Raw genomic sequence first — 27,902 nt, forward strand, 5'->3', positions numbered from 1 at the left:
AGCTTGTCTTATCCCTCCCTGGCCAGTATGCATTGAAAATATCAGTGGGTTTGTGTGAATGTGGCAACAGAGTGAATGAATGCATTAACACCCTGCCAGCACGCTGTGCCCCTTTGGAGTTGTACTTCTTCCCTCCCTTCCTCTGCCTTGTTTCCCTCCCCTCTGCTCTCACCACACCTGGCTCTGCACTTTTATTGCCTCTTCTCGCAGCAGATCAGCCGAGCCTCTGTGAGGTGGTGGAAGGACTGTTAATCTGCTGTGAGCCACCACTCTTCTGTCTTACCATCAGAGTGAACACGCTGAGATCCAAGAGACAGCTGCCAGAGCAGAACTTAGAGAGATTTATTGATCCAGTTTATTGTTGACAAAGAGCATTTCTTAACATACACCAGCCCCGTGTCAGACAGGCGCCATGCTGTGTTCTGTATCTGCACCAGAGGTTTATACACGTTTGAGCTGTACAGTATTAACAGACAGGGAAGTAAATCCATCCCAAGGCTCCTCCCAGGAGGAGCCAGGCCTCATGCACACTAGTAAATAGCAGGGTTTATTTACAGTCTGTTTCAATACCCGACTGCACTGTGAGCAACATACAGCTCTGGGGCTGTTTTCCAGCTCCAGGAGCACTCATTTGGGAGCAGAGGGTTCAGCTGGTACTGCTGGAACTTGCCAGGATGCAGCCCCAGCACTGTAGTGCAAACCAAGCCTCCCCCAAGCCCTGCCTTCCAGGCAGAGGGGAGTAAGGAGTGCATGCAGTTTTTCCAAGGGCCCTAGTCAGCCTATTTCAAGTTCTGTGGGGGATGACGGGCCAACCTACCTACTCGAGTCAAAGTGGAGTGAATCACCAGGAGCCTCGTGGGGCCCTGAGCCTTTGCTCGCCTGCCTGGTACAGCTGAGGCAGCGGCAGGAGGGATGCACTGCTCCCAGTCCCCGCTGGGACAGCACCCCACCCAGGGGGTGTGAGCATGGCCTAGCAGAGAAGCAAGGCACTAATGTCTTGGTGAAAGTGCTTGGTCCATCTCGCCTAGAAAGGACAGGCCAGGCTGTGTTGAAATCCAGTAGTGGAGTGTTTCCCTTGCGTGGATTGTTTTGACATCTCTCTCCTTCTGCGACGTGCGAGACTTAATCACAGGAACCAAAACTACAGCAGTGAGGTGTCATTAAGGCCAACCCTTTTTTAGCATCACAATCCTCGAGCAGCATTGTCGTGAGGTGCCATGTGAGTACCTGATTTGCTGCCAGAGCCTAGGCCATGCAGAGTGTGATGGAGGGCTTTGCTGCAGGCTGATTTTAATAGGGTTCGACTAAACTGGGTCTCAGTATCCGTCTATATGTGGAAATCAGGTCGGGTTTATCCCGTTAATGTTACCAAAAGCAGAGGAGGACTCGGCAGGCAGGAGGCCGGGTGTGCCAGGGGCTGGACAGCCACACGGTGGAGCTGGTTCCTCGCCTCTGACACCGTGATTGGCAGCAGGTAGCAGAGCAGTTCCTGGGACACTCGAGACTGTCCATCCCAAGGGAGCCTCTGCTTCCCGTCCTCCTCCATCAGCACGTCAGCAGAACGCACTGGTGAGATGCTCCAAGCTGGGCAGGAAACAGGATGGCCTTCCAATGGCCTGGCAAAGCTGGAGGGAGAGGACCAGGACACGGTGCCAAGGTGTCATTTGTCTGCCTGGGCTGGTGTCAGCCACACCTCGGGTGTGGCCCATGTGCTGCCAGGGTCTCTCGAGTTCCTGGTGGCACAAACCCTCTGTGAGGAGAAATTCTGCTGTGGATGCCCCACACTGCTGGATCAGTCCTGGGGGCCTTCTGCCAGGATCATGGTGCCAGAGATGGGCAGTAAATCTGCTGCAGAGCAAGGGAGTCCTTTTCTTCAGGGGGCTCTCCCTGGGACTCACAGGAACTGCTGGTGGTGTCAACCCTTTGCTGTAGCTGCTTCCCATCCCGAAGCAGCCCAGCAGCAGAAAGGCACCTGAGTATGGCACCAGGGAACTTAACTCCTTGGAATGCATCCTGCATGGAATCCTGCTCCTGGGTGCTTGTGCTGCCTTCACCACCCCCAGAGCTGGGCACACTTTTCCAGCCTGATGTGCCAGCACTTCAGGTGGCCACTGCCACAGTGAAGCCCAGGCCTGCCCCACACATTCATCTTCAAAATCCAAAGGTGTTTCAAGCCTTCTGCCTGCCAGCATGAAATACCACACAGGGCTCCAGCCTAGAGGAACAGAGGAGCCTGCCTACAGTCCCCAGGGGAGGGGCATCCTCTTCCTGCCCCCTGCCAGAGGGGACAAAGGACCGGGAAAGGTCCTTCTGAGAAGGACACCGCCAGTTATAAGGTGAGGCTGGGCAATGGATCAGGAATGATGCTCCCAGCCAGTGCAGAGGGAGAAGCGTGCACCATCCTTGCATGTCCTTTCATCTGCTGCAGCGCAGGGACAAAGTGTCCAAAAGCAAATTAAGGGCGGTTGTGGAGTCCTGGTCCTCCTGTTTGCTCTCCCTCGCTCCAGCCTCCCCCAGGGTGAGCCTTAACCAGAGCTGCACCCACAGGCTGCTGCAGAAGGATCCTGGTACCACAAGGACTAGGAGACAGAGGAGCTGGAACTGATTTTTTTGGCTATTTCCATGTCCGACTTGGCAACCAGAAACCGCAGCTTCTTCCCTCCGGAGCGGATGAGGTCCACAGCACTGCAGAGAGCAGCAACAAGGAGAGAGGTGAATTCTGGTTCCCACGGGCTGGCAACCCCCCAGGACACTCACATAACACCCCCCTTTTGCCAAACACCTGCCCCCTCTGCCCTGCGCCTGCTCAGGGTTATAAGCAGTCTGTTGCTCTTCTGTCTGTAGCTTTCTGGAGGGCCTGACCTCTGGGTTAGTGCTGCCACGACAACGGCAAACAAACCCAAAGCTGCGCTGTCCCGTGGCCACCTGGACTCTGTCTCTGAGCTGCTCCATTCCACCACCTTCAAGTGGAAGCCTGGAGTGGGATGGGGTTGGAGCCATCCCTCTTCCAACCCTCCCAAAACCTGCCTTCCCCCCTTCTCGGTGTTCTGCACAGGTCAATCCTCTCTCTGCAGCTCGCTCGTACTGCAGCATCCTCTGGTTTGTGGGCCAGGACCGCAGCACTGGGGGCTCTTTGACCAAAACAGCTGGAAACCTGGAGCTGAGCGGCGCTGAGTCCATCCCAGCCCCTTTGGCAAGGTGTGACTCACCTCTGGTAGTCTGCCCCGATGAGGCTGGTGCCGTTGACAGCCAGGATGCGGTCCCCGATGGAGAGCCGGCCGTCAGCGGCCGCGGGGCTGTCCTCGATCAGGGTGCGGATGTAGATCCCCGGGGAGCACAGGGGGGTGTGCTGTTGGCAGGGAGAGGCAGTGAGCAACAAAGGGACATGAAAGGTTTGTGGCCCCAAAGGGCTGAGCTCCCCAGGCGAGGCGACTCTCCCCCAGGGCTCACAGCCAAGTGGGAGCCTGGAAACTCTGACGTGATGGGTGGGTGCTGGGGATGGTGCTAACAGGGAGGAAATATGATCCTTCAGTTTTATATCAATTTATACACAGAAAGGAGAGGTGGGGGCAATCTGTTCTTGTCCAATTTAATTAAGGGTAAAGCATCGTTAACCTGTGGCCGTGCTGGGATGGGAGCCCGGTGCTCACAGCTGTCCCAGGGCTCGGTGATGCTCTGTTTCCTACTGACTAACAGCACATTTAGAAAGATGACCCACCCCACTGAGGCAGATTCCAACACCACCTTATGCAATGGCAGGGCTATTCTGGCACCCCTGCTCCCCTCCACTTCCCTTGCCACCGCTGAAGGGTGGAGGAAACACCTCAGCTGAGTCATTTTCCTTCCACAAAAGAGCTGAGCCTGTTTGCTCTCCAGCTGCAGGACAGCTGTGAAGGACTTTGCATGCACAGCTCAGAGCACAGGAGTATAGAGATCCTCTGAGAGATCCCTCTGTGCCTCGTTTTCCCCAGGAGAAGCGGCCTAGCCCCCGTGGGAAGCCATTGGCTTCTTTGCTGGCTTTTCTGGGAGTATAAACCCACTCCAGCTGCATGAGGGGCATCAGCCCTGTCCCGCAGTTGCCAAGGACTCACCACGCCGTCGATCAGCCCCATGCCCAGCCCGATGGGTCCCCTCTCCAGCTCCACCACGAAGACGTAGCAGAAGTCGTCGGTGGCAGAGCTGCGGCTGGAAGACTCCGGCGTGGGGTAGTCGTAGGGGGTCGGCGAACACCCTGGCAGTGGAGAGACCGGCTTAGGGCCCTGGCACTGCCCACACCCCTCCTCACCACCCCAGGCAGCGCCAGCATTTGGTACCTTCGGGGGTGCTGCCCTTGGTGCCGTTCATCCCGTTCCTCCGGGGGTCCTGCAGCCCTTTGCCCGTGCCCTGTGGGGACTCCGGGCTCCCGGAGTCGAAGTTCAGGGGGGTTGTGGGCGGTGTCAGCAGGCAGGAGGAGTCTGTGGGTGCCGTGCCAGCCTTGGGAGCTGGACTCCTGCCCAGCTGCAGCTGCTTGAGCTTCTCCTGGATCTGTGGCTCGCCGTGATGCTCACAGGGGCAGCCGTTGGTGGCCAGGCAGGGCTGGGGGCTCCCCTCCGGCTCGGGCTCAGCGCAGCCCCCCGGGGAGCAATAGTCCTCCTGGGCAGTGGTGCTCCCCAGGGCAGCAGCCGGGCTCTCGTTCACCTCCAGGACCTCTGGCGTCATGCATGCCTCTTTCTTAAGGAGGAAAATGCTCTGTGGGACCCCCTGCACGTGCTTTTTGCTCCCTACCTGCACCCCACCACCCTGTTGCTTCCCAGGCAGGACGGCTGCCAGCTCCAGCCAAAGCCTGGGCAATTTGGACACGGCCAGGGCTTGTCCTGGCTTCCCAGCACAGCTCCCACTCCCCAGTTCTGTGGCCAGGGCCAGGCTGGGGATGTTTACAGGCAGCCAGAAAGGGACTCCTGGTCATGTCTCTGTTGGGGGATCCCACTGGAGTGGGACACCAGTGGGAACACAGATCCTCCTGTGGCCCAAGGGCTCCAGGATAAGGAGAGGAGGCGGTGGTGCCTGTGGTGGTGCAGTGGATGGGGACAGGATAGGAGAGGAGAAGGGGACCTGCTGGAGGGACGTCCTCCCCACGGAGCTGGACACAAAAGGCAGTTGAGTTTGGCACCCACAGCACGTATCACCCTCCCTGTGCTTTACAGGCATTAGCTAATTACTGCTTTTTGTGCAAGCCTGGCTGCTGGGGACGGGCAGGGTGCAGCACAGAGAAGACAGGGAACACACAGGGAGAAGGGGAGCACTGCCTGCAGACATCTCCCTTTCCTCCCTCCTCTCCCCTAATGGGATTGCTGGGAAGAGCCTGTTCTTCCAGCTCACCTTCCTGTGCCCCCCAGGCTGGGGGATTAGCAGCACTAATCCTTCCAGCAGCTCTCCAGGAGGGCACTGCCACAGCTCTAGGCTGCGGGCGAGGGCAGCAAACCCTTGGCACTGGGCTTGGAGGGGTGTCCAGGGGGACCCAAGACCCTCCTGCCCACCCAGGAGAGGAACAGTCCCTCTGTGGGGTGCAGGCTACCTTTGGGGGTGCTGAGCCGGGCCCCTCGCCGGTGTGGGGGCTCTTGCTCTGCAGGCTCCAGAGGAAGTGGCGGATGTAAAGGAGATGCCGGTAGATGTTGTCGTCCAACGTCTCCACCTCCAGGTCCACTTTGAAGCCCCCACTGGGCAGAATGATGGGTGGGTGGTTGTCAAAGGACTCCAGCATCTCATCTAAAAGGCAGAGGGAGGAAGGCTAGCACTGGCCCAGGCTGCACTCTGCTCTGGCCTCCCAGCTCTTGGCCATGTGCAGTCTCCCAGCTGGGATCAGGGACACAGTGAGCTGCAAAACAGCAGCATCCCTCACTTGGGACCACAGAAGAAACCTTGTGCCCATCTGAGTGCACTTTGAATCCTTTGCAATATCTGAATCACAGGGCCATGGTTATTCCCAGTTGCTGCCGTTACTACAGGAGACCCAGGGAGGGGAAGGGAATTGCCTGTTTGGTTTGTACATAAAAAGCCTTGGAGGGAGCCTGTGGGTGACCGGAGCTCGATGACAGGAGCAGCACTGAGAGCAAAGCCAGGGGCTCACCGGGCTGGAAGGTGGCTGGGCTCTCCTCCTCACTGGGCTGCCACGCTGCGACACAGCCCGTGTCCATCACTGCCTGGCACTGGCTCAGCACCCGGTGGAGCTGTGCAGGGCTCAGCGCCGGGAACTCGGCTCGCAGGGACGGCCACGTCATCTGAGCGAGGAGACAGAGCGAGGGGGGAATGTCAGGGGTGAGGAGCTGCTTCCTGCCAGGAGCAGGGACTCACGAGGAGCACAGGAGGGAAAGGTCAGGGAATGTGGAATGAGCCTGAGCATCCCCTCCATGCCCACCCACAGACCCACCATGCTGGGAAAGGGCAGCTGGAGGTGGGTTGCAAAAGGGACACATCAGCGTAAGGACCCCCCCACATGCCAAGTGGGGTCTCTCCTGCCCGTGCCTATCCCAGTGCCAGGAGCCATGGGCTGGGCATCCCTCACCTGCACCAGCTGGGAGCCGGGCATGGCCAGCAGGTTGGCCACGCTGGCGAGTTTGGCGAAGAACTGCTGGGCGAGCTGCTCGAAGCCGGCACCGCGCAGCCAGTCCAGGAGCAGCCGCACGCTGGCCCGCAGCTTCACCCCCTGAGACCAGTGGAAGCAGCCGAGGGAGGAGCCTGGGGAGGCAAAACATCCATCAGTACGCGTCAGGGAACAGCCCCTCGGTCCCCCAGCCCCTGCCCCAGGTTAATGATCCCAGCATCCCATAGCTATGGTTCCTGGTGGCGCCTGGACCTTGCCTGGCACTGACAACGGGGCAGCTGTGTTAATGAGGGCTAATTAGCACCTCAGGCTGCAGTAATTTATTAATGAGCTGCCCCTCCAAAATGCCCTCAGGCCCCTCTGCTCAGGCTGAAAAGAGCAGGGCTCTGGCAGGGGCTGAGGATGGGGTTCAGCCTTTCCTGGGAATGAGGACCCTGGAGCCGGCAGCTGGGTCTGTGCTTGGCCTTCCCCTAACTGCTGAGACTTGCCCATCTCCAGCCCCTTCCTTCCTGTACACCCCGAGGTGGCACTGGGATGCACTGGAGAGCGTCCCGCAAGGTCAGTCTCCCATGTGTTCCCCAGTTCAAGGAGGACTGACCCTTATCCAGGAGCTGGTTGAAGAGCAGGGTGTTGGAGAAGAAGAAGAGGTAGGCGAACATCTGGGAGGTGATCTCTGGGTGCACTTCATACTGGTGGAGCAGGTCCAGCACAGCCTGGTAGATGAGCACGACCCTGCGGAGCTCCTCGGGCAGCGGCGGAGCCGCCCTCCAGCTCTCCCGGCAGTCACTCTGGAAGGGGTTGCACTCCAGCAGGGCAGGGAGCGACACATACAGACACTGCAGGGAGAGCAGAAACTTCACAGCAGACTCATTTTGCTTGGTTTTTCTGTTTTTGCATGAGACGAACACTTCTGACCCCCTCACCTCCGCCAGCCAAGAAAACCCTGCAGGTGCTTCCCCAACAAGGGGTTGCTCCTGCTCACCCCTGGCCTCCCTGCACTCCTGTGTCATGCAGAAGTTTGACATTTATAAAAATTAACATGTTGGTTGCTTTTAGCAGTTGAAGGTGGCGGCATGTGATAGCTCAGCTACAAGGATCTGAAATCCGACGTGAACCAGGGCAGCGACAGATCAGTCGGGCACGAGGGTGTCAGAAAAACCAGGATCAATGCGGATGATCTTCCCCTATTGCTTAAATGGGGGAGCACTGCCTAGCACCCACCTCTGCCGGGGCTAGGGGGAAGAGGAGGGTACAGGAGAGGAAGGTGCCGCTCTGGAATGCTGCAGGAGCATTCCCTGCATCCCCTCACACCGTCGCCAGAGGACAGGCAGCCGTCCCGCACAGGGCAGCCTTTCTGCTGCCTCACACTGCCCGCTCTGTTCCCGCTCCCGATGCCGCCCGGCTCTCGCGGTCCAGCGGCGACGGCCCAGGGGCCCCTTTCCATCACGCCCTGAATCACACCATTATGCCTCGCTGGCCCGAGCCAAGCAGCCCTCCCCAAACACCTCCCCCGAGCCGCTGCACTGCAGGCAAGGAAACACGCCGCAGTAATTCAATACTTTTCCTGGGCTGCGACCAAAAATCGGGGCGCTTCAGCCCAGAGGAAAACACCTCGGCGTGGTGTAACTGCCAAGGAGCAAAAGCTTGAAAAAATGAAAAACCTCCTGTGCAGCCTGAGAGCTGCTGGGGATGCTCGTGCTGGCCCCGTGTGACACTGCTGCCTGTCTGAGGGAGCGTGTGGTACCTTGGAGATGTAGTAGACACACTGCTGGAAGGTGTACATGATCACCTCCTCCAGCACCGTCATCGCCTCCTCGCTGGCTGTGATGGTCGAGGAGAACAGAGACTCCTTGGAGCCTGTGGGGCAGAGAGGAGGATGGGGGAGCAAACCTGCAGCAGCAAGGTGCCCACATTCCCAAGGTGGGGATTATTGGTGTTTCCAGGCTTGCACCGCCACCATGGCATCACCTGACAGGGGCAAAGAGGCTCCTCTGTCCCCTGCATCAGCCAGAAAGGTTCTGAGGCTGATTTAATACCTTTTTCTTTGTTTTCCTTTATCTTTTTTTCATTTGCTTGAATTAACACAGTTCTGCAGGGGCTGCCTGCAAATCCAGGTGCCCCCCACAGCAGCAGGAGCAGGGGGGAAGAAAGCCCCCCCAGGGCACTAACCACAGGCTGCTGAGGTGGAAAGGGGCTGCACGGCCGTGGACACAACACAACCTGGAGCTGGGCAGCACCACACAGGCTCCTCCCACAGATTTCCCCAGCCCACACCACGGAGATGTCCCTGCTGATGAGGATTACGGAGGTTAACCGAGCATCTTGGGGGCACTGACCACCGCCTGTGACTGAGGATTAGCAGGACAGAGCCTCTCCAGGCAGAAAAACAGGCAGGGTGTTGCATCCAGCCTCACCTCTGATGTCCAGCTCCTCCTCCATGCTCTGGATGTAGGTGGGTGATTTCTGCTGGACGAAGTACAGGATCTCGATGGCGTTGGCCATCCAGAAGATGATGTGCTGCAGGTCTGGGAGAAGGTCCGTGATGGTGAAGCGGGACAGGGAGGCAGGGTCCTGGCTGGGGAGGCAAAGAAGGTGTTACAGCTGCTGCTCCTCAGCATCCCCACTCAGGCTTTTGGGAAGGAAACAGCCAGCCTGGTGTAATGTCAGAGAATGTGGCATCCCCTCACCCCCAAGTCCAGCACTCTCCTTAGGAAGACCCTTCACAAGCAAAAATCTGGTGGTTCCTGCTCTGTGAAATGGTAAAGAGGACCCTGAAGGGACTGGGCTGGCCAAGACCATCTTGCCACCACCTTTTGAGGGAGAGTCTCCATAACACAACTGAACAGCAGTAAATACTCAAGGCTGAAGGGCAGCTCTCCCCCAAGGCATGTCCTGCCCCTGCCGGCTCTGGACAGTTAAACCCAGCTCACCCGCCCTGGGCTGCTCAAAAATAAAACAAAATAAATAAAAACCATCTGGGAAGTTTCCCAATTGCTGAACTGCTTTTTCCTGCTATAGGAAAGGCCTGAGAAGCATCCTTGGAGTTTGTCCTAAAGAAGAGCTCAGAGCAAGCCCCAACAGTTTCTCCAGATGCTGGTTTAGAGCCAGGATTTTGGAAATGGCTGGGAAGCCAGCTCCTTGCATCACTGTGATTGCTCCAGAGTGGTGCTCCCAACGCTGGGACCCATTGTGCCACCGTCCCAGGATGCACACACGCAATGCCAGCCCCATCCCAGCTTCATCAAGGGATCCTCAGCATGAAGGGGGTGAGGCCCCCCCATTGGGGCCATCCCTGCTACATCCCTCAGGGATGCTTGAAGCCTCAAGTGCAAAGCCTTGGCCAGGTCTTGGATCAGGGAAAACCCCAGAGCTGCTGCAGGTCCTATTTCCTCTGGAGCTTGTCTGCTTTTCCAGACCCACACATTCTTTGCAGGCATCATGGTGAAATGGCCAGAGAGCAGAATGCATGGGGTTTAGAAGGAAAATTCATCATGCATCACTGCCACCAGGCTGGGAGGGTGGTTTTACCAGCCCTGGACTCCCCTCACTCATGGAGGTAGAACCGGCTCGAATTCTTCCTATTTTGTGCCAAAACAAGGAAGGTCACACTTACTGCTGGGACTGCTTTTCAGACAGCTCCTGTGTCCGCTCCTGGGCAGGGAGAGAAGGGGAAAGCAAAATGAGAACCAGTGGCATGGGATGGCAAGAGCATCACCCCCACCAGCACTTGCTGCCAGCAAGGGCCACGCTGGAGAGCCCCCAGCAACACCCCCATCCCACCAACACCCCATCCCACCGCTGACTGACCCACACCGTCCTGTGGATCATTTTGGCCACTTTGAGCAGCAGCTGCCCGAAGTCTCCTGGCTCGAAGCTGGTGGCCGAGTGCTGGATGCAGAGGCAGAGCAGGAAGGCGGGTGTCAGCTTGTGGTCGTCCCCGCCGGGCTCGATCAGGGACATGATGCGCCACAGGAGCATGTCCTCGGCCGCCGGCTCGAACTCCAGCTGCAGCTTCCTGCGGGGCGTCCTGGGGCCGCCGGTGGGCGAGGGGCCCCGCTTTTTGGCAGCAGGGTCCTTCTCCCTCAGCAGGCTGCCACAGGCCCCGCAGACGGGGCGGCCCTCAGGGGCGGCAGGGTGCAGGGCTCGCAGCCTCAGCAGGGTCTGCGCCGGCAGCGGCTGCGCCTTCATGGGGTCCTTGTAGAGGAGCAGGTAGTAGAGGCCGAGGGACAGCAGGTCCCCGTGGCGCAGCACCACCGTCCGGGACACCTCGGCGAAGTTGACGGAGATGCTGGCGCCGGCGATGGGCTCCAGCACCAGCTTCTCCTCCGAGCGGTGCCGGGAAGGTCGGAGCTTCCTGATGGTGCAGTGCAGGGGCAGGATGTCGGGGGCTGACAGGCTGATGCTGGGCTTGCTCGCCTGCGTCCTCTGACCCACCGTGTGCTGCTCGCGGTTCAGCAGGTACACCAGGCTGTCCTGCCAAGCAGGGAGACGCGGCATGAACCGGGGAGAGGGGACAAGGGACCCTCCTGCCTGCCATGCAGTGGGTGCTGCAGCCTCCTGCTGTCCCCAGCGGTCCCCCCACTGTCCCCAGCCGTCCCTGCATGCCGCACCTTTGCATGGCAGAAAGACCTTTATTCTTCTCGCTGCCAAGCAGGACAGCAGCAAGCCCTGCTTTGGGCACACTAACAAATGGGCACAGTGACATTGGCCATGTGGTAAATGGGGCTGCTTTGGGCAGAAGAAGCCCTCCCCCCATCTCTCTCCTCCTCATACCCCTTCTTGCAGCTGTTTCTCCTTCCCACCTTCTCCCCTCAGGACTGCAGCAATGTCTGCATCCCACTGCCCAAGGGGACACGGTGGGACCCCTGTCACAGCAGCCACTTCCAGACCTGCCTTCCCCACCTCCAGCCTGCCCGCACACCCCTAGGCAGCTCAGTAACCCCCCTGTGCCTCAGTTTCCCCAGATGCACTAACGGGATGGCTGCAGTGCCGCTGTCACCCCAACAGAAAGCTTAGAACGGCACAAAGTAGCCATTAACGACAGAGCAGTCCCAGTCCTTTCAGGTTCTCCAAGTGCCTCCAGCACTGGGGAGCACTGTCGCCTTGCTGTCTCTGATTCCATTTGCCACCAAGGAAGCACCTGGACAGGGGACGGGGCAGCTCAACCATCCCCCGCAGAACCGGGGCTCCCTTGTGCCGGGGCAGGGATGCTGCTCTGGGGGTTGCCCTGCATCCCGCTGGGGCCCTGCTGGGGGGTCACAGGTCCCGGTTCTGTGTCCCCCGTGCTTGAGGACAGGCTGGGGACAGACTTGGGGGAGAGGGCTGCAAGTCCCAAGCCCGTTTTCCGAAGGATGCTCATCCGCGCCACCACCACCACCACCACCCCCTCGACCCCAGCAGCTCCGGCCATGCAAGCAGCCCCGCTCCCGGGGGCTTTGGGGAGGGGGTGGGTGGGAGGAAAGCGAGGCGAGGGGTGCCGGGGGGTGCCGGGGGGTGCGCAGGAGGCGGCGCGGTGCTTACATGCTGCTGGCTGTAGCCCTGCAGGAGCAGGAGGTGCGGGGACTGGTAGAGGGAGTACCGCATGCTGCCGCCGCTCCGCGCCGCCGCCGGGCTGCCGGGCAGGGTGGAGCAGTGCCGCTGGAGCCGGGACCCGGCCCCGGCCCCGGCCCCGGCCCCGGTCCCGGCCCGCCTCGCCGGGGTCCCCAGGCTGGTCTCGCTGAGGCTGCGCCGCAGGGCCGGGGGGGGCCCGCGCCGTTCAGCCCCCGCCACCGCCCGCCGGGCCCCCCGCGCCCGGTGCCGCTGCAGCTTCCGCGCTTGGGCGTTGATGCCTGCGGGGATGAGGGGGAGACAGAGCGGCGTTCAGCCCCCGCTGCCTCCCCAGGACTTCCCCTCCCACCCCCAGCCGCAGCACCCCGCAGCTGGAGGGATGCTGCAGCTCCGAGGAAGGGATGGAGCAGATGAAACCCACCCCTCCCGGCACCGCGCACCCACCCTGGGCTGGTGTCCCATGGTCCCTTGCCCTCCCCGAAAGGTGACACTAGGACACCAGCGCGGAGAGTTTTGTTGCCCCAATGCCACCGCCATAAAGGGGGTGTCCGAGCCCTCCCCGGCCCCAAAACCCACTGATGGGGAAGGGGAGCCAGTCCATAGCATCCCCCACTTGCCCTGACCACCCTGCTGGGCTGAGGGGAGAGGAAATCTCCGCTAAAAAGACATTTCAGTCAACCTTTGCTAAAAAGAAAAAAAAAAAAAAAAAGAGCCTGGATGCTGCTTTCAGGCCTTCAGTACTCGGTGGCCAGCAGCAAGTAGGAGCAGCAGGGACCCCCACCCCCCCCAATCCTTCTGAGCATCAGCCAGGCATGGGAGCTGCAGTGGAGCCCGGCTGCAGCAGGAGCAAGCTGTAATTAACTTCTCTGAAGCATCAATTTGAGCAGAGCTATCCACAAGACAAACAGGAGCTGGAGTGAATGGACAGGCCTGGCCGAGCTGCCAAAGCAGCCCCTCACATGGCATCCCCAGCCCCACGGGGGGGTCCCCCGTGGGTCCCTCGGTGCTGCAAGCACGGCTTGAGCTCTGCAGGAGAAATAAGAAGTTGCTGTGTCCGAAGGGTGACGCTCATACCTCAGATGGGCAGCCTCCTGGGAGCAGGTCACTGTCATTCGGGGAGGACGAAGAGAGGGAAAAAAAAAAACCTAAAGGATCTGCTTGCAGGAGCAGCAGTGCAGTGGTGTCAGTGCAGCTCAGAGCCAGAGCCACTCACCGCTCAGCCGACCAGGGAGCAGGCTTGGGCCAGCGAGATTTGGGGACAGCCACCGGGATTTGGGGACGGCAGAGCAGAGAGCCTGGTGCCCAGGGCTGCTTAAAGGGACACTCACAAGCTCAGACCCAAAAAAAAAAAAAAAAAAAAAAAAGAATGTAATCTGCCTTATTTGGTGAGGAATGGGCTGCCAGCTCTGAAATACATTTTTTGTTTGTTTGTTTTAAATGGAGCGCTCCTTTGCTGGGAAAATCAAAGAGTTGGGGATTGGGAAGGGGGGTGGGAGAGGGAGAAAATAGCCCCTGCTGTTTACATGCCTTGGGATTAGGGCAAGGCACAGTCAAGCCACCCCAGGCAGTCCCATGCCCGTGTCCTTCTTAAAAAGGCAATCAGCCCTGCTCCCATTCCCATCACAGCCAGCGGCACGGCATGGAATGCCTGCATCCCATGGATGCAAAATCCAGGGAGTACAACAAGCCTGCCCAAGCCACACCACTGGGGATGCCAAAGGCCACCCCAAATGTGTCTGCAGAACACCTTGGCTCCCCACAAGAGCACCATTCCCAACCCATAGGACAGAAAAGGGCCAAAGGGATGAAGGATGGCTGAGGCAATGCAGCTCCCAGACCCGTGGGAGAGGGGGTGAGTGGGGCCAGATCTGGGGAGCAGCTATCCTGGAGATCACTGGGATGGAGCAGGGGCTGCCAGGACTGGGATCCCACTGCCTGCAGAGACATGCCATCACCAGTGCCTTATCAAGGGGAAAGGAAGCTTCTGTATTTATTTTGTGTAGGAAAAAGCTGCTGTTTCACTGCCGACAGAGCCCCCGTCACAGGCTCCCGCTAACCCCGGAGCAGCGCTGGAAAGATAAACACAGCTCTTTTCCTGAGCATAACAAAGTCCCTCCAAAAACTGGGTTAGGTTTTTTTAATCCTTAGGTACTGTTTTGTCCTCCCAGGCATGTGCAGGTTATCCCACCCAAAACTCTGCCCGAGCATCCCCAGCGCAGTTGCAGCCAGGGCAGAGCCAGCAGCTGCTGAATCCACGTGGATGGGAACAGGGTGTAAGGACTTAAAGAGCACAGCTGCCTGTCTCAAACACTGCTAAGGCCACAGAAAGGACCTGCCATAAGTAATACACCTGGACAAAAATGCTCACTGTGGCAAGAAAGAAGGAAGTGTTTATATGCTTATCACGGGTCAAGCAAAGATCACCCCAAGTTACGGGGCATCTACAACCACCAGTGACCACCCAAGTCCCCCGAATACACCTCCCTGGATACCCAGAACTTGGACTGCATGAAGGTGGTACTGTTGTCTGGGTGTTAGGCCTTGCTAAAGTTTAGGACTTGGCACGCTTCAATGATCTCAGACCTAGGGGGAGGTCAACAAAGCTTGGGAAAAAAGGATGTACCACTGATAGTGGGCACAAAGAATGCAGAATTCACAGGCCACAGGGCCATTTGGCAGAACTCCCAAGATAAAGAAGAAACTAATAGAACCAACTCAGCAACTGTGCTGAATCAGCTCCGACTGGGTGAAAGGTAATTCCGGCAGAGGGAGATGGTGACCATCAACTCACCGCCACCAACCCCAGAAACCCACCAGGTCAGAACAAGAGAAAGCCTTCCCCTCTTTTCTATTTCTTTCTCTCTCTCTACCATAGCATCCAGTGGGGGCTGGATCACATCCTCAGGGAGAGCTGGGCACCCCAGGCAGGGGCACCGTGCACCCCCTTGGGCAGCCTCCACCAGACCCCACCCAGCTGCTCCCTCTAAGCCCCTCCTGTATCCCAGGGGAGAAACTGCTGGTTGTGGTGCCTGGGATCTGATTCTTCTTCAGCCTAGGGAAGAGGTTCACTTTCCCTAGCTGAGAAATAAATCAACAAATAACCCCGTGGGCCCCAGGAAAGAAGAAAATGCTTTGAATTTACCCAGGAGGGGCTAAGACCAGGCTAGTCCTTCCTAATGTAATTGCTCTGCAGACTCTGCAGGGATTCCTCCCAGGATGCAGTCTTGCTAAGGTATATCAAAGCCAGATCCTCAAAGGCACTTGCCAGAGCATCTTTCAGTATAATAGGCTTAACTCCCAGGTTTCTGGAGGTGTGTGTGCAGCTCAGCCTCCAGCCTCTCAGGGAAGCCTCAGCCATCAGGACATGGTGCAAAATGGGGCTGTTTTGGAAGATGCCACCAAGATGCCAAGTGCTGCACCTCCCTCCCAGCACCCCCCAGTTTGTGGGTGTTTTCCCCAGGTTCTCCATAACTGCTGCCTCATCACTCCCAAAAGAAACAGGGCCAGGGGCAGCAGCGAGAGAGGGGTCTGCCTCGTTTGCTGCAGAGCTGCTCTACCTGCTGCTAATTAGCGGCATGAGGAGCCAGCACCGTCCTCCCCAGTGGGAAGCAGCTAATAAACTAATTAGGATAATGGGTAACTGAGCAGATAAAACTCTTAAGCTATTTGCTAACAGGTCACGGATGGATGTGGAGCCTTTCCCCCAGCCACCAGCTCAGCAGGCAGCAATGTACCTGTGTGACCCCGGTGTTCCCAGCCAGCCCAGTCCTGCTGCTCCAGTGGTGCCCTGCGTGGGGAAGGGCCTGCAGGTATTGTCCTGGGGATGCCGCTTGGAGCATCCCTCTGCTTTTCTCCCAGGGAGCTGCAAGCCTAAAGTCCCTTTGTTTTTGCACAGATGTTGTGTTTTCCACACCAGTGCCTCACCACCCTGGGTGGGCAGCTGCTGCTTGGCAAGGGGGTACCTCTGCCAGCTTGAAGCTGGTGGGAAGGGTGACCCTGGTGGAGGGCACTCATGGTCAGTCCCCATTACACCAAAAGTTTTGAGTCTTTTTGGGGTGCTGGATCACGTGCTGCATCACATCCATTAATCCCTGGCAGCTTGTGGGTGGGGGGGTGGGAAAGTGTGGCCCCAGCCCCACAGTATCCCCTTGGGCTGTGCCACCAGAACAGGGTGAGATTGGTGACAGAGCCCCTGTTGCCCCCAGAAGGAAGGGCTGCAGGAGAGAGATTTTAACAGGTAAGACAAATGCAGGCTGTGTAGACTGCAGGGCAGGCAGCCTGAACGGCCGTGGGTGTGGGTTTTCTGTCTCGGAAGAGCTTGGTCAGCTATGGAAAATGCCCAAAGGTTAAAAAATGGAGAGTTTCCACCGCCCCACCCAGGAGTGCTGAAACAAATGAAGTGATAACGAAAGCATAACGGGCTTATTTCCAGATCCAGAGCACGCAATGCCATCAGGAACTGTTCCTCCTTTGCAAACCACCGAAAAGTGCCAATCCCAGGCCAGCTCGAGCTGTCTGTGCTGGGCAGCCCAGAGCCTGCTGCTTCCCCCGCCTGTGTAGGAGCCTTACCCTCCCCACGGCTTCCAGCCCACCCAGATCCAGGGCACGGGTGGGAACGTTCCTTTCTGCATCCGAGGGGGAGTATTTGAGGCTGAGTTGATGTGACCTTGGGCTCAGGCAGGGAGCTGCCACATGGCCCTCCCAACTGCGTGCTATAACCATGGTGCTTGGCTCTTGCCCTTTCCTCTATTCAACAGAAGCTGTTTTTAGAGTCACCGCTCTCCAAAAGTGCTTTACCTCTCTCTGATCCTGCCTGGAGAAAAAGCTGAAGAGCAGAGCAAAGCATCCACCTCCCTGGCCCAGGTGCCAGCAGCAGCTGCCTCTTTCTCCCTGTGTCCCACGTGTGATGAGCTGGGACCACTCCTGTGCATCCCCTCCCTGAGCAGACCCAGAAACTGGACATGTGAGGATGGAGGGAGCCCCATCTCCCCATCAGGTGAAATCAGAATTGAAAACTGCAGCTGGGGAGGCTCCAGCTGCCTCTGCTCTCCCCTGGAATGCCCATGGCTGGATTCCTTCACCTGTGTGCCTGGGCTCCTTCCAGCCTTTGTTAGAATGGGTGGGAGGGGACCTGTGTCCCTGCTGGTGTGGGACAGGTCGGGCCATTTGTTCTGCTGCTTTGGGAGGAGAACCTTGGCTCTCGTTTGCCAAGCACCCAGGGGAATCCTGCACCATCCTCAGTTTATTTCTGACAATAACAACTCTTTCCTACAGTCGTGAGGAACCACAGAGCCCATCCCAGCAAAACCTCCTGGCTGACACGTCCAGAAACTGGTCCAGACACCTCTGTCAGCAGGTCCAGCACAGCAAGAGCACCATGCAAGTAAAAATCTGATTTTAAACCTTTCTACCCTCATCCTCCTGGGGCTTTTATCTTAGGGTGGGAGGGGGAAAAATTCATTACTCAGTGCTGGGGTCACTTATTAGCCTGCTGGTTCCTAATGATGCACTTATCTCCTCCTGCCAGCCCTGGGCTCCATCAGGCACTGCCGCGGGGACTCTCCTGCCCTACATTGCTCTCTCTTCATTAGCTTTTCATTTTCCTTAATTGTTCCTGCAGATTTGCCCGGGGTGTCTGGCCTGGGGGATGCCCATGGGGAGATGGGGGTGCAGGGGAGCAGGGTGGTGCTTTGCCAGGCACGAAGCTGGGGATGCCATGCTGCTGGGTCAGTGATGGGAAGAGCAGGAAGCACTGATGGTCTTGCCTGCTGCTCCCCAGCCATGAGCAGGGGTTTGGTATTAACCCCTAGACTAGCTGGGATAAATATTTGAGGTAAGCAAATTTGACATCAAATTTATCCAGGAGTACTGATCGCTGACTATGGATTGACTCAGGAGCCTTGCAGGTAAAATGTGGCCACCCCTTCCACTTGCACCACCCCCTGAACCCAAACCATGTGTGAAAGCTGCCGATGTGGGGGGTGCATCTCCCACAGGCAGCTCAGGAGGGTCACAGCTCCCCAGACCCACGCCTGGCTCTGACCTGCAGTGGTGGTGTCCACATCCTTGGCCGCCAGCTCCTCCACCTCCGCCCTCCTGCGCAGCTCCAGCCGCCGCGAGAAGCCCTCCCTGGGCTTCCAGAGGTCCTGGATAAGCAGCGGCTTCTCGTGGTCACCCAGGACCCTCAGCCCCTCCGTCTGCCACTGCTTCTCGGGGCCCTCGAACCTGCCGATGACGTCGCACAGGGCGTACTGGCCGGCGCTGAGCTGGCTCAGCCCGTAGCGCTCCAGCGCCTCCTTCACCAGCTCCCGCGCGCCCGAGCTGCCCGTCACCAGCACGCTCTTGTAGTTGGTGCCCGCGCAGATGTTGCCCCCGAAGATTTTCAGGATGCCGGGGGCCGAGAGCTGGGTGGAGAGCTCGGCCGGGTCGTCCTCGCCGGCGGCCGGGGAGGCGGAGGCCGAGCTGCGGTCCTTGTAGCTCAGTGTCCGGTACAGGACTTGGGAGAAGAGCCGGCTCTGGCGCTTCAGCCGGTTCTTGGATGGTGGAGCCATGGTGGAGGAGGAGGGCCCATAAAACATCGTGCGTGAGGTCGTCATGAAGCACAGCTGGGCAGGGAAGAGCAGAGAGGGGAAGGTCAGTGGCTTGGAGGCCAGATGTGCAGCGGGGAGGAGCGAGAAGGAACCAGCTGGTGACCAGCGGGGAGCTGCTGTCACCTCCAAGGTGGAAAGAGACGGATCAAGGGAGAGCCATTTCCCTTGTGTAACCCAAAACACCAGTGGAGAAGCTCAGCCAGGCTCCTTGGCACCAGCACAGTTGCCCCTGGATGGATTTGTCCCTGAAAACATAGCCTGGAGTGGCCCCATATTTCTCCACCGTGTGTATTAAGAGGTCCCTGTTACCCAGGCAAAATGCAGTGGGAGGAGAGCAGAGCCCAGCAGGACTTGGCAGAGCCCATCCTGGTCAAGATCCAATGCATCAGGAGTTACTTTCACTAACGAGTTTACGGAGCAATCCCATTTTTTTAGAGGTGAAACGGAAAGCTCAAGTGCAAATTCACTCACTCTGAGGTCACCGCTAAATGCTTTTGCTCAGCGAGAGGCACAGGGTGAAAATGGGCTTTAATTAGCCTTTCTAAAAATGTCCTGACTCTGGAAAATCTCCTGGCTGTTGCTGGTTTGTGAGGACATTCAAGCACGGGGTGCCCTGCTGACAAGGCTGCCCTTGTCACATTAGTAGGGGCAGGGCTGCTGGGGCAGCCCCAGGCACGCCAAGGCCATGCGACAGCTCCCAGTGCTCCTCAACCCCCAGGAACGGACTGGGAACCACAGTGCTCTTCTGGCTTTAGGTGGATGGTGGTCCTGCCCAATGTCACTGCCAACATCTGGGAACTGCTTTGAAATCACATCCCGGACGCGCCAGCACCTGGCACTTGCACGGAGCTGATAACCCACAGCTGCACCGTGACCAGCTGGCAGGGACGGTCTGGAAAGACAATCTGAGCATTCCTGATTCCGAAAGGACTGGGAATACCCTCACCTCCGGATTTAGAACATGCAGGGACTCGGAGCATACACAGAGGAGCCCCAGAATGTCCCATGCCCAGCTATCAGAGTGCCTGGATGCAGGGGTTGGCAGGATCCAGCTGTGCCTGGCCAGGAGGATGAGGGGTGCCGGCAGCTTCCGCAGCCCCAGCTCGCCCGGGCACAATCTCGCCTCCCAGCAAACTCAGCGCTATCAGGCAGAATGATGCCGGCCCTGGAAAGCCTCCAAACCACCATCCAATTCAGGAAAAAGGAGCGTCCCTGCTGCTAATGGAAGAGGTCACCTTCTAACCCAGAAACCACCTCCCAGCCGTGCATGGAAGGTTTCTGCAGGATGTACATCCCCCATCCCAGGACCAGAGGCCCCATTGAATGCTGCTGATGGGGAAACTGAGGCACCAGGTGCTAAGGATGTGCCTGGCAGCTGTGTGGTCCTGTGATCATGCTGCACCTCAAGTCACTCCTTTCCTCCTTCCCCCACCCCCACCAGGACTGTGAAAATGCTGGGTTCTGTCCTTCTTCCCAACCTGCTGGCTCCAAAAGCAACTGTCAGGGTGCTGCGGGGCAGGGAGGGGAGCTGGCAGCTGCTCCAGCCCTGGCACATCACTGCTGCCTGAAATTAGGCTCAGCAATCAGCCCGGACAGCAGGGCTTAGTGTCTTGGTTTTTATACCTCCCCAGCTGAGCACTGGCTCCAGAGCTTCACCACAACTCGCTGGGTTCAGGTAAGGCTGTTCCTGCTCCCACCTTGCAAGCGGGGAAACTGAGGCAGGGATGAGATTGGGGCTGCTCCTCCTCCTCCAGCTGAGCCCAGAGGTGCTGCTCCTGCTGGGGACATCCCTGGGGACATCCCTTGATGTCTGCTGTGTGACATCTCCTGGGAATGCCGGGGCGGACCCGACCTGGGGAGCAGGTCAGGGCACTGGCAGACAGGTTCAAGAACAGCTGCCCCAGGCTGTGAGCACAGCCACACCAGCCCTCATTACCATTGACCAGAAGGAAAAGTGCCCCAGTGTCCCTACAGGACCTTGTCATCAAAGATGCAAAAGACAAAACTTTGTCATCAAATCACTAGTTTCAGCTCATGCATTTAATCTCCTCCACCCTGAACTACCTCCAGCACAAAAGGAAACCTTTTAACATCTGCTGGTGGCAAAGTCATTCCTCCAAGCTCACTTCACAGACAGAGACACCATCCTCACTGCTTGCAGGTCCCTGCCTGGTTTTGAATGTGTTATTTATAGCTCAGCTATTTTCCTGTTCTTTCTATCAAACACAGCTCCTACAGAGTTCAGGGGCAAAGACATTTCACTGGGAAAAAATGAGCAGCCTGGATCAGGAGAAGTTTCCAGCCTGGTTACCCCATTTTTCAGCATTTGGAGCAACACAGGTGTGATTTCACCAGGCTGGTCACATGAGAAATTGCAGCCTTCTCCCGAAGACAGCAGAACACACGGTCTTAATACCCCTGAGGACTCTAATGGATGTGATAAGACGATAATGAAATGGGCTCCTCCCACATCCGTGTGCTCAGGCACACTGGGCACCAGCGTCTCCCAGGAGGATGAAAGCTGTGGTACGTGCAATCCTGCTGGGTCCTGCTGCTGTGGGAGCAAGGATGCTCCAGCTGGACCCACCTGCCTGGGAACATGCCAGCAGGAGCATCAAGTGTCGGGCACACCTTCCTGCAGGTCAGTGGGCCATGTGCTCCTGGGCATCTCCAGCCCAGACAAGCCCCCTCCTCGCTGCAGGGAGCCTGTTTTCCCGGCTGCCTCACTGCAGGACACGTGCCTGCAGTGGAGCATCATCCAGGCTTTTCAAAGAGCCCCTTTCTCCAGCCTTCAGTGACGCTGTCCCTGCAAACACAGGAATCAGCCAAAAGCCTGTGACTGCCTCCCAGCGGGATCTGTAGCAGGGACCCTTCACCTCTTCTCAGCCGTGCCTGACCACACCAAAGCCAATTACGTCCCGCAGGCAGCTCTGTCTGTACGTGCTCTGCAGAGCTGTAACAAACACTTTGGGTATTCACATGGCCACCACGTGTCCTTCCATCACCACAACCAACTCTGCAACCACCAGGGGCTTTCCTGCAGGCTCCGAGGTTCCTGCTCCCACAGCAGCTGAGCAGCTCCTTCCCAGTGCCCCCACCCAGTGCCCAGGCAAAACCTCCCCTCACCTTGCCATCCTTCTCACGTGCCTTTTTGCCTTCCATTCATCCTCCTTCTCAAAACCGCCTTTCCCCCTCGCTGTACATCGTCCTGGGCAGGTGTCCGTCGTGTTTCTGCAAGAGCAAGAGGAGGAGTGGTCCTGGAGCTGCTCACAGAGGTCAGCTATTCGCAGTGTGGTGGGTTTGGAGGGCTCAGAGGTTCTGTAAGTACGCTCCCAGTGTGCATCATGTTTGCACATGTTCATCCCACCACAGCCCATAGATGGGAAAGACCAGCCCAGGCCCAAGCTCAGGCCCCACCACAGCAGGAACTCAGCAGCCTTGGGAGTCAAAACAGAGCAAACCCAGCCACGGTGATACCCACCAACAGCACTGCCCATTGTAGACAGCCAGAGAGAGAACAGCTGTACGAAAAGAAATGCTGTCCGAAAGGAGAAGAAGATGAGATGGGACCAACAACAGCCCCGTGATGTTTATTTCCCTCTCCCAAGCACGTGTGTCCCCAGGGACACCAGGCTGGGTGACCTCTCTGACCCCTGCGTGGACAACAAGCCCTGGACCAGCTCCTTCTCCCAGCAGCCAGAGCACACCAGGATGCTCACCAAGATTTAGTTTCCTGAATCTCACCCTTTACTGCTGGACACTGAGGAGAGACAACAAGCACCATCCCCTCCCACCACAGAGCTAGGAGATCAAGACCACTGGTAATTGAGAGAGAAAGACAAACGAAGCACCTGCAAAGTGCCTGCAGTGATTTCCTGGGTGTTCCTCAGAAAGAGCCATCAGGGCACAAGTACTCTCTTCCATGGCTCCATCGTGACTAAATATAAATGCATCATCTAATTAAATCACCTAATCAGGGCCTCAGCGTGGTTCGATCCAGCTCCTCTTGCTGGCCCAGTGCTGGGGCTGTGGGAGCAACTCTGGGCAAGGTGATGGGTCGTGATGTGAAAGGCAAAGAGATGCTGACCCCACCTCTGCTGTTCCTTGCTGCTTCTGATGATTAATCGCTCCTGCTCGTTAAATATTTATGCCTTATTTCCAATGTGTCTGCCCTCGGCTGCCAGACATTGATTCTTGCCATGCTTTTCACTGCCCAATTAACAAGCTTTTGGTTACCATGTATTTTCTTCTCTGTGAGAGTATTTAGATACTTTTGTCAAGCTCCTATTTAATTTGATTTATGAGTAGACTAACTGGATGGCCACCTCCTCTCTTGCTGTAATAACATTTTCTGCAGCGTCTTGGTCCCATCCCCTTGGATCCCATATCTCCCCCGCGGAGATGGAGGGTGGATTTGGCTGCCATAAGCCCAAATTTGGTTGTGATCAAAAATGCAAACTGCTATTCTTTTCCAGAGCAAAACTTCCCATTACCCTGAAAATATTCAATTCTCCAGCACTGAAACTGGGACAGACACTCAGCCACCCCCCAGGCAGCTCCCCGGTGAGCCCCCTGTGCTGCCTCCCCCAGCATCCGTGAGCAACTCCTGCCGAAAATTTATTGTCCAGATTAGGGACAGGAAAAACACATACAACATATTTTTGGGTGTAAAAAGGTTTCCATTTTCCACTCTGCTCCAGCTGGGATGCCTTTCACTCGCCCAGTTTACCATCCGGATTTGTAGGTAGTGTTAACATTCTGCTGCTCTGGGTCAGCCCCAGGTTTTTCCAGAAATCATTTCTATCTCCTTTATTCCAGATTAGTGATAAAAACACTGAGTGCGTGTTACCAGCTAGCAGTGCCCAGCGGTGATAATCTCCCTGATAACTGCCTTGGAAATGGATCACGTTTATTTAATACTGGCTTTCTTGACACTGTCTAATGTCAGCTCTAAATACTGGACTGGAGTGACTTTTTTAATACTGGAAAGTGCAGATTTTTACAAGAATATCACCTCCCATAACTCAAATGCTTCACAAAATTGTGTTACAGCCAGAGAGTCACCTCTCACATTGGAGACTGAAATCATCTCTACTTGCCAGGAGTTATTTTCCATACAGCCACGCTGGATGGCAGGAATTTATTCCTGGTGCTGAAGCCTTTAATCAATTAAAGCCTGAGCCAGGTTTCTCCCTCTTCTCCCTGTGGGGATGCTATCAAGCCAATCAACCTGTAGCTACCAGGTCATCTTACTCCCTTTTGGGAAGAGCAGCAATACTATTAAAACACTTTTTAATCTCCTGGAATTTCCCCGGGGCTCACCCCCGGTGCAGCAGACACAGCTCTGCATGGATGGGCGGTGAGATTTCAGTTACAACCATCCCAAAACAGCAACCAGAAAAGCAGATCTCCGTTTGAAAAATTTCCCTTCTCTTTCTTTTTTTTTTTTTTTTCCTTTCTTTTTTTTGGATGGAAACCACTGGAGTTGCAGCCTTGGTCTGGTGGCAACATCCGCAGCCTGGATGCTGCGAGCGGAGGGAGAGGCCGCCCCGGCACCGCAATGTGGAACAAATTAGACCTCGGAGAGCAAAGGAAATGAGAACACCCTGGATGCGGCGGCTTTGACGTGCGCTCCTCGGCTCCAAACCCTGCCCTTCTGCAGATCCCATACCCAGGGCAGAGCCCAAGCCCCTCGGCTCTGAGCTGGAGCTCCCGCTCCCTTCCCTTCGGGATCAAGTCTCCGCTTCGGAGCCCAGCCTTTCCTTGTGTGAGTTTCATCCGTCTAATCCAGGGACAGATCGGAGGCCGACGATGCCCATGCCAGCCCCGGTGCTGTCTTTAGCCGGATCAGGGCGGGTAAACTCCTTACCATGTTATTATTAGCAGCAGGCACCCTGTGGTAGCACCCCGGACCCCACGGCCCCGGGACCGCTCAAAGAGGGTACCAAGGCAGTCCTGGTCCCACAAACACGAACGGTTTGTCCCAAAGGCAGCTCTCGCCCCACAAACATTATAACAACTGGGGACCCGATTCTACAAGGACAGCAGGAGACTTTCCAGCAGGTTTCCTATTCTCACTTTTTTTTTTTTTTTTTTTTTTGTCCCCCTATAATTATTTTGCAAGGTCTTTTGAGCCGCCAACGTGCACCAGCTCTCCGGTTAAGTGCCAGCACAGATGCCAGCCCTCTGCCCTGGCAGTTCTATTCACACACAGAGAGACAAGAAACACTGCACAAAGAGCATTTGCTTCCTGCTCCCTCCCGAGCTGCAGAGTCTCCGTAGGCTACCTAATTATAAGATCTTAGCAATATATTTTTTTTTTTCCAGCGATAATTAACCGGTCCTGGAGAGAGCTGAAAATAAGCACTTCCCGAGCAAGTAGCAAACTCCCCTGAGTTTTCTCTGCTAAAGTTACAACTCAGCATGAAACTGCTCCAGCCTCCCGGGGACACAGACCATGCCAGCACCTCCCTGCCACAGCCTGGGACACCACGACACTCACAGGCAGCCAGATACAGGTGAAATGGTGGGAGTGGAATAGCGGCGGGATCCCAAGGGGTGTGCAGTGGGGAGAAGGATCCAAAGGCGTATGGAATGGGGAGAGAGATCCCCAGGAGCGTGCAAGGGGGAGAAGAATTCCAAGGAACATGCAGTGGGGAGAAGGGTCCCCTGGGGCATGGAATGGGGAGAGGATCTCAAGGGGTGTGCAAGGAGGAGAAGGGTCCTAAGGGGTGTATACTGGAGAGAAGGATCCCAAGGAGTGTGCAGTGGGGAGAAGGAACCCAAGGAGTATGGAATGGGTCAAGGATCCCAAGGGGTGTGCAAGGGGGAGAAGAATCCCAAGGGGTATGGAATGGGAAGAAGAATCTCAAGGGTCAAGCAAGGGGGAGAAGGATCCCCAGGGGCATGCAATGAGGGGAAGGATCCCAAGGGATGTGCATGGAACACGGATCCCCAGGGGCAGGCAGTGGGGGGAAGGATCCCGAGGGATGTGCAGTGGAACAGGGAATCCCCGGGGTCAGGCAATGCGGGGAAGGCTCCCCGCGCTCCGGGCCACGGGACAGGGACCCCCCGGCGCTGCGGCTCCCGGCACAGCCCTCCCGGTGCGGTTCTCCGGGCTGCGGGGCAGCGCGGGTCTCCCACGGCAACCGGGACAAGCGTCAGCCGCTGCCAGCGGAGACGAGAAACAAACGCTCCCTGCCCCGAACCGGCGGGGGCGTCCCGGGACTCAACAGAGCGGGGGGGATGCTGGGGTGAAAAAAAAACAACCAAACAAACAAAAAAACAAACCAAACAAACAAACCAAAAAAAAAAGGGGGGGGGGGGTCCTTTGGGCAGGGTCTGCCCTCGCCACCCCCCGGTACTCACCGCGGAGCGGGGCAGCCTCGGCGCGACCCCGGCGGCGGCAGCGCCCGGAGCCGCCGGGGCTGCGCGGGGCACTCGGCTCGGCCCGTCCCGCCGGGGCGGAGCGACCGCGCCGCGAGCGCCCCCGCGCGGTCACCACCGGCACCGCCCGGGACGGGGCGGACCCCGCCGGGAACGGGGACCCTGAGCCCTCTATCCCACCGGGATCGGGGACCCTGAGCCCTCTATCCCACCGGGAACGGGGACTCTGAGCCCTCCGTCCCGCCGGGAACGGGGACCCTGAGCTCTCTATCCCGCCGGGAATGGGGGCCCTGACCCCTACGCCCCGCCGGGCACCACCTGCGGACCGGGGGTCCCCAGCACGGGAAGGATGGGGAGGTGTTGGAGAGAGTCCAGGGGAGGCTGCGAAGATGCTCCTGTGGGGATAGGCTGGGAGAGCTGGGGGTGCTCAACCCCGAGAAGAGAAGGCTCTGAGGACACCTCAAAGCCCCTTCCACTGTCTAAAGGGGCTCCAAGAAAGCTGGAGAGGCACTTTGGATAGGGGCATGGAGTGACAGGACAAGGGGGAATGGCTTCCCACTGACAGAGGGCAGGGTTAGATGGGATACTGGGAAGAAATTCTCCCCTGGTGAGGGTGGGGAGGCCCTGGCACAGGTTGCCTGGAAAAGCTGTGGCTGCCCCATCCCTGTAGGTGTTTCAAGCCAGGCTGGAAGTGGCTTTGATCAACTTGGTCTAGTGTGGAAGATGTCCCTGCCCATGGCAAGGGGTTGGAACAAGGAGAGCTTTAAGGTCTCTTCCAACCCAATCCTTTCTAAGATTCTATGAAAATGCCAGGAGCGAGTCAGGCAGGGCTGCACTGGCAGTGGCGCCTCACCTGCACAGGCAACTGCTGGCTTTGGCCAAACAGGTTTTATCAAACCAGCTCCAGAGCTGACCTGGAGACTGCTGAGGCTGCACACAGGCTGGTGGCTGAAACCAGGAAGGGATGGATCATGACTGCAGTAGGGAGCTGTTCAAGATGAGGTGGTCACTGATACTTTGCTTCCCTTGGTGAAAATGTCTCCTTTTGCTTAAAGGGGTGTTTCCACGTCCAGTGGTGCTGCAGCGCTTTGGGTGGGAAGATGATTCTGCCACCCAGACACCCTCTGGGAATGACAGCACCAAAGCAAAGCAAAGCAAAGCCAGGAGGCCTCCCAGTCCAGCCTGATCGCCAGCAGCAAAGAAATGATGGGCGAGGTGCAAGTTGTGGGTCAGGTTTTGGAGTGAGTTCAGCTGTCCCTGGAAGCAGGGAAACCTCCCTGGCTTTCTGGGAAAGCTGCTGAGCATCAAAGCCTGGGAGGGATTCAGCCCTGTGTAATTATGACAGAGAAGTGCAGGTGAGAGGGCAGCTGGTGGGTGTGCAGAGCCCAGGGCAGGCAGCACCACCTGCCCAACTCCCTGGACGGGGGGCAAACTCTCCCTCTCCCGTGGGAGAGGCTGGTGGGAGATGCTGGGGGATGGTGGGTTTCCTCTCTGGGATCCACAGTGAGCTGTGCTTACCCTCTGCCCAGTCTGTCACAGGTTTACCTCCTCCGTGGGTCTGGTATCTGTCACCCCCCTGTAGTGCCACCCTTGGGCTCCACAGGTCAACTTCCAACTCAGCCACGCAGGAGGGGAAGTTTCAGGTCACGAGTGGGCGTGCAGGACTCTGCTCTGGAGCCACTTGGATGAGATGCTGATGGGCCTTTCAGCACCTCTGGGCACAGGGGCGCACTGCCAGCAAACTCAACAGTTTGTTTATTTATTTTAAAGGAAATGGCAAAGCCATCCCCTCATCGAGG

The 27,902-nt window shown here is 57.5% G+C and overlaps 1 protein-coding gene across 1 annotated transcript; it reads right to left on the reverse strand.

The window, feature by feature from the left end:
• Positions 1–318: 318 nt before the first annotated feature.
• RADIL (Rap associating with DIL domain) lies at positions 319–26,154 on the reverse strand. Its single transcript, XM_027889443.1, has 16 exons — positions 26,086–26,154; positions 21,844–21,948; positions 18,171–18,732; positions 12,101–12,408; positions 10,388–11,053; positions 10,194–10,231; positions 8,995–9,155; positions 8,325–8,437; positions 7,179–7,416; positions 6,542–6,714; positions 6,107–6,257; positions 5,555–5,745; positions 4,314–4,710; positions 4,092–4,231; positions 3,210–3,349; positions 319–2,685 (listed from the first exon to the last, which is right to left on the reverse strand). Exons 2-16 carry the CDS (start codon positions 21,877–21,879, stop codon positions 2,580–2,582), a joined length of 3,420 nt encoding a protein of 1,139 aa, XP_027745244.1. The 5' UTR covers positions 21,880–21,948; positions 26,086–26,154; the 3' UTR covers positions 319–2,579.
• Between the last annotated feature and the right edge of the window lie 1,748 nt (positions 26,155–27,902).

Source organism: Empidonax traillii, unplaced genomic scaffold (genome assembly GCF_003031625.1).
Source record: "Empidonax traillii isolate 1590-97213 ecotype Southwest subspecies unplaced genomic scaffold, ASM303162v1 scaffold263:size1499331, whole genome shotgun sequence".
Classification (NCBI taxonomy): domain Eukaryota; kingdom Metazoa; phylum Chordata; class Aves; order Passeriformes; family Tyrannidae; genus Empidonax; species Empidonax traillii.

Coding starts and splice junctions, on each gene's coding strand:
- RADIL (XM_027889443.1), bottom strand. CDS start 21,879: ATGGAAGGCAAAAAGGCACGTGAGAAGGATGGCAAG. Junction 9,156..10,193: donor TCTGAAAAGCAGTCCCAGCA/GTAAGTGTGACC, acceptor TTGCCTCCCCAG/CCAGGACCCTGCCTCCCTGT. Junction 2,686..3,209: donor ATCGGGGCAGACTACCAGAG/GTGAGTCACACC, acceptor TGCTCTCTGCAG/TGCTGTGGACCTCATCCGCT.